General features: G+C 29.0%; 1 protein-coding gene across 1 annotated transcript; it reads left to right on the top strand.

Moving 5' to 3' along the window:
* Positions 1-1684: 1684 nt before the first annotated feature.
* LOC141723367 (PIGF/3-ketodihydrosphingosine reductase fusion protein-like) lies at positions 1685-5902 on the top strand. Its single transcript, XM_074525153.1, has 9 exons — positions 1685-1818; positions 2374-2731; positions 2813-2878; positions 3049-3091; positions 3631-3685; positions 4102-4150; positions 4441-4508; positions 4715-4823; positions 5502-5902. Exons 2-9 carry the CDS (start codon positions 2537-2539, stop codon positions 5604-5606), a joined length of 690 nt encoding a protein of 229 aa, XP_074381254.1. The 5' UTR covers positions 1685-1818; positions 2374-2536; the 3' UTR covers positions 5607-5902.
* The last annotated feature ends 208 nt before the right edge of the window (positions 5903-6110 follow it).

Raw genomic sequence — 6110 nt, forward strand, 5'->3', positions numbered from 1 at the left:
TGAATTGGAAAGTTATTTGGGATTTGTATTTTATCACGTTTGTAATAATATTTATTATAATTTTTCGGTTCTATTAATAATTTTGAAAAAAACACTTTACACATAATTTTCATAGTACTTTTAAATATATTTTATAAGCTGTATTTCAATTTTTAATTTTAATAGTTATTATTATTATTATTATTCATAATTTTTGTGTTTTATAAGATTCATCTGCGCTAAATTTTTTAAAAGTCTGTAATTTTTCATTTAATCAAATGAAGAAAACATATAATATTTATCCTCAAATACAATATAAATATGTAAAATTTTCTATTCAAAAGTATTTTATAATCTAACTTAGATATTTCAATTTTCTTTAAGAAAAAGATACTATCTTAACCCGATTAACAAATGATTTGTTCATTGTTACTTATATTTATTTTTATTAAGATAATTGTTACTTGTATTATATATAACACTTTTAATATTATTTATAGCATTTAAGTTTATATATTTATAATTCAATTTTTTAATTGATTAATTATTATGTAATAGAATAATAGATTAAATAAATTAAATATTATCTTTAATGTATTTTATTAGATTTATATTTAAATTTTGAATTGTAATTGTTTTTTATTATTATATTTATTCCTTGTTTTTAAGTTTTATAAGATTAATGTGCTCCAAATGTTTTCAAAGATAAACTATAGTGTTAAATCTTACCTAGTTTTATTTTTATTAAGATTAATGTTGTTTGTTTATATATATAATAATTTTAATATTATTTTATATCATTTAAGAATGTGTAATTATATTTTAATTTCTTAATTAATTACCTATTGTGTTTGTTATACAGTTTATTAAGTATTAGAATTAAATATTAAAATAAATGAAATAAATATAATATATAGTATTTTATTAAATTTGTATTTCAAATTTTAATTGAAATAGTTTTATTATTAAAAATATTTGTCTATAGTATGTAGATTAATGATTTTGCAAAGTTATTCTCAAATTAAAAATATTTTTGAACTATATTTGATTCAAATAAAAAGAATAATAACTAATCATATATTTAAAAAGACTTAAAATTATTATTATTATTATTTTCATATTAGTTTTATATTTATCATGTATCTTGCTAAGCACATCAAACCCTATTTAGGGGTTTTGTATTTTTTTTAAAGTAATCACAATATTAGCCTAACACCAAATCATACCATTTTATCTCCTTTATTCCAATTATATATATAATATATCGATATATTGCTTTTTTTATGAATCATACATGAATACATTAATATTATTATTAATATTATTAATAATAATACAATTAATATTTTTAATATTAATACATTTATTTTATTTTTTAAAACACAAAACAAACTCGCATAAAATTTTAAATTTTTATATTAATGAAGTAATCACAAATATATTGTTAACATAATAATACATAAAATTTGATATATAATACAAATATTGAAAACTATATAAATATAATTAAATAATTTAAAAACAAGTTTGTAAAATGTAATTTTTGTTAACAATAACATTATTTACAATTATTCATTGATTACATAAAATAAATATATATTTCAAATTAAGAAGTGTTTATATATAAATTATTTACATTTTTGTTTAAGTTAATTTAGAATATATTTTCCCATTTTTTAATAATTTTTTTAGAAAACCTGCTATAATTATAAACACACTAGCATTTTCAAATCGAACGATTAAATTTGAGAACGTATAAATACGCAAGAGTTGGAGATCGAAATACATTTCCGACACGGCGGCGTTCAACTAACATCTTTATGTTGACGGTTATTTCCGGTACGCTAACGGTGATTTTTATCTTTCATATTATATAAATATAAATTATATTTGATTTATGAAATATATATTTCCTTGTAATAACGGCTTATTACTCAATTTATAGTTGTGTATATCAACTGTTTGATAAAATGTCTGAATGAGAACTTAATATTTAGTTAGGAGGTATAAAATGCAACTGAAATGTCTGTTGCAACTAGAATTGACTGACTCTGATGTGATAATACCTGAGTGTCGGTTTTTAAATCCTTTCGTTTTTCTAGTTTATATATGTAATAGCAATGCGGTTGAATTTGATTTAAATAAAGCGATCATTCTTATAAATTGATAGAAAAGTGTAGACTGAGAATATAATTTGTATAGCCAGTTTAAATTATATTGGGATATTCTATAGTACGTGTGAAGAAAGAGTAGGAATGTAGTTCTTCTTCCCGCAATTTGGGATTCTAATCAAACTTTTGAGCTTCATCATAAGTTGCCTTGCATCATGTGTTCTACTGTCAACTTATTTCCCTTGATGGATTCTTTACCGCATTTTTTATGTACTTGGGGCAGATATTGTCGAGCGGTCTTTTAAGTCGAGCAATAGTATTCGCAACATTCAGGAGTAGAAGTTGAGATATTGAATACTTCTGCGGTAAAATAACAAAAAGCAGGACTTAACAGAGCCTTTAAGGAAAAATTTAGATTCTACTGTTCCGTAGCTGGGAACAGTGTTATGGAGAAGGCGAAGGAGAAACTATCAAAAATGTCAACAAGCTCCGCTGGCACCGTATTGCCGATATCATCGTTATATACATTTTTCCTACATACGGTATGCAGTCTAGGCTTAGCTCTAGCGTTCTGGGTTGCTCACAATGTGTACTCCATCAATCTCGTGGATATTCCAAACCAGACCCTTCGTCTTATCTGGGTATAGTACTTTTTCTATTACGACCGGATATATATAGTTAACCATTTATCAGATTCTAATAAGTATAGTTTTTATTTTCAGGTTACTGAGGCGCCAATTGTGATCCTTCTTTTTAGCGGTTTTCGACAACATCCAAATCAGTGCTCGGTAATCAGTTTCCATTTATATAATTTTGATACTTGAGTTACTTTCATTTTTATGTATGCATATATGAATGAGAATTAGGTATGCGGTATGTGTTTTTGTTTTTAGCATGTTTTTAGAGGGTGACTTGTAAATTTATTAGGGGTTTTAATGTAATACTGAATCAATGACAGTACATGAAAGCTGTGGGAAGAGGTTTACTTGGTCTCCCTGCTGGTTAGTCTCTTTTAATTATGCTTCACTCGCACACGTTCCTACACAATGCACTGATATGCAGACATATGCATTAGGGTACAGAAATATAAACACAGATACATTAAGAGTTATGCTTATGGTACAAAAATATGAATACAGATACATTAAGAGGTATGCTTATTATCGTGTTCTCAAGTTCAAGGGATCTTGAAATGAGACTCGAAACAGTCTTGGTTTAATGTTTGACAGAAAGTGGAAAAAAATATTTAAGAAAAGGATGCTTAAATTTTTTACAAGGGTAGCTCAAAAGTTAAAATCATAAAATGTAATCAATTTATGATTTTTTTAATAATTTTATAACAAAAGATCTTTTCTGAGAATTATAGCCTTCTATTTTATTTTATATGTTTATGATAACTGTAGACAAGTATTCAGGGATGAGTGGATGTTGTCCCCTTGAAATATGTATTGGGCTTAAAGCATAATTTTCAATTTTCAGTCTGAAGTTCTTTTAATATTTATTTTATCTACATATTAGAAATTTTGTCATTGAATTGTAGGCGCTATAATCAATGCACTTGGAGCTATAGCTTTGGGGGCACCTGTTGGCATTAGGTATGTGATAATGTGACTGGAAACTAGTTTTGTATTATATTATCCACGTCTAACTGAAATCATACCCGAGGTTGGAAACTGAAAGAAATCCGATCATCCAGTGTGTTCTCTTAACTTAAATGACCCCCATTTATTTTCACAAGGTACTTCAATATACTGTTGTTATAAAAGACTACAAATGCTTTTGCATGCATGCAAATTAGTTGTCTGCTGACTACAGGTAAATGTATAAGAATTTAGTTTCATCAATTCTCATCCGGAGTAGTGATCATCAAAATTATTCTCTTTCTTAAGTCCGACCGTACTGTGATAAAGCATTCATGCATATAATAAAAAGAAGTATCCTCTGAAAGCATTCTTATTATTTTCTTGCTTCTCGATATATATCTAGATTCTGATTTTGTCATTGTAAACAGGCATTTCTCAAAGACCGCTAACTGGTCAATTTTGATGTCAGTATTCACTGTGAGTATTCCATTACTTCTGTACTTGCTGTTTATATTATTTTACAGTATCGCAATTCGTCTATCTGGGAATTATTTGCATATCTTAATAGACCATGTTCTCCTTAACTTTTGTCATGTTATCAAGGGATGAGGAAGTTCTTATTGACTTTATTGAATTTTAATTGTGTGTCTGGTTGCTCAGTGAATCAGAAACACGAACTTGAGTTGGTTGTACACTTGTACTGCCGGTTTATAATGCCCGGTATGTGGCGTGACTCATATATGACATAACTTCTTTTTCTCTAACAGATTGTCCCAGCAGCTTGTGTTTATGGTTCTTCATGGACTGATTGGCAACGACTATTCGCACACACAAAGTAAGTGACATTGTTATAACATGCTATCTTGATGCATTTAGCTAGATGGAAAGAATTATGCATTTGTTGCCATTTCTCTTTGTATAGTTATTTATATGGTTGATGGGTTAATAATTATTTGGCACGGATAGAAGCCAGTGATATTACTTTAAGAGTGGTTGGATAGGTGGCTTATGCTTGTTAGATCATCAATTTTATTTGCGCAGGCCAAAAGGACCAATTGATTTTTTAATCTGTCTACCTGCACATGGAGCTGTTATAGGTGCTTGGTTTGGAGCCTGGCCAATGCCCCTTGATTGGGAAAGACCATGGCAGGTATAAAGAACAGTAATCTTTTTCATATTGTGGACTTAAGATAATGTGATCAGTTTATCTATTTGGATTGGTATTAATGTTGGATTTTGAAACGGGTTAATATTGAAGCCAGCAACATGGTTTCCCCCCTGGAGTAGCTTAATGTCGTGTTAATGGGTTATACTAATGTTTGAGCATTAAGTTAAACTTTAAGAGAGCTTGAGGTTTTTAATTTCTCAAAAGAGATCGTGCGGTGTAGATGAGATAATCTGGCATTCTTCAGTCTTTGAGACTCAAATTGGTCGGCATCTAGCAAGTGCCTGTTATCTCGACAGTATTTTCTCTTACAGAAGTCATAAGAGATATGCCTCATTAGTTCGATGCAGTTCTTCATGTCACTGATGTTGCTTCGGTAATAAAAAGAGAACCAAGCAATGTGTCAAATGCTATTGTGATTTAGTCGCCTGATCCATTAATTGGACTTCCTGGGAATCTGCTTTATCTAAATGCAGCCGCCATTAGTAATAGTTCTTTCCTTTCTATTGTGCATGTCAGGTTGCATCTATTAGAAATTTTAGATTATGTTTTACCTGTCTTATTAAAATTTATATGTCCTTTATCTTTTGAACCTTGTTTAGAAAGATAGTGCATAGTTGTTTTCCCTCTGTATCTTATCACCTGGACATACTTTCCATGTAGGAATGGCCAATTTGTGTGAGCTTTGGAGCTATGGCTGGGTATTTGGTAGGGATGGTGGCATCGTTTGTTATATCCGTCTTCCAGAAGCATTTGAAGAAAGAGTGACGAATCAGCAACAAGTAGGTTTTTGTGATTGGCCTGGCCTACAATAACATACCGAAGGGTGCATGCTAAGAAATTAAGACGCGGGTAATTTGTATTTTACGTGTAATGCACTTATATGGACTATAGGATTCAAGTATTCTTTTTTAACAGCTTTCTTTTTTACAATATCAGTTCACATGCCGGGTAGTTTTTGGTTTGTGTGGCAATGGAGCAGTACTATTCAGTTTCATATTTTCTTTTTTCTTTTCCGAAATATTCAGTTTGATATCAATGCAAGGTGTTTCTAGTTATTGTTATAGAGTGTATTATTTGCACAATTTGCATCCTTTTTTGTTCTTGGAATATGCCTATGGCTTGAAAAAATTGAACAAAGTGCAAAAAAAAGACAATTTTTTTAGAATCATAGACCACAAAATTGTGTTGGCTATAGTGGTTGATCCAATATCCTGCAATTCATATCATAAATCATGAAATTGCATTCCAGCTTACATTTGCTTTTTCATT

This window comes from Apium graveolens, chromosome 5, assembly GCF_009905375.1.
Source record: "Apium graveolens cultivar Ventura chromosome 5, ASM990537v1, whole genome shotgun sequence".
In the NCBI taxonomy this organism is placed as follows: Eukaryota; Viridiplantae; Streptophyta; class Magnoliopsida; order Apiales; family Apiaceae; genus Apium; species Apium graveolens.

Excerpts from the sequence above, each read along its gene's own strand:
- LOC141723367 (XM_074525153.1), top strand. The coding sequence starts at position 2,537 with ATGGAGAAGGCGAAGGAGAAACTATCAAAAATGTCAACAAGCTCCGCT. Across the intron at positions 2,879-3,048 it reads AACATCCAAATCAGTGCTCG|TACATGAAAGCTGTGGGAAG; the intron begins GTAATCAGTTTC and ends AATCAATGACAG. Across the intron at positions 3,686-4,101 it reads GGGGCACCTGTTGGCATTAG|GCATTTCTCAAAGACCGCTA; the intron begins GTATGTGATAAT and ends CATTGTAAACAG.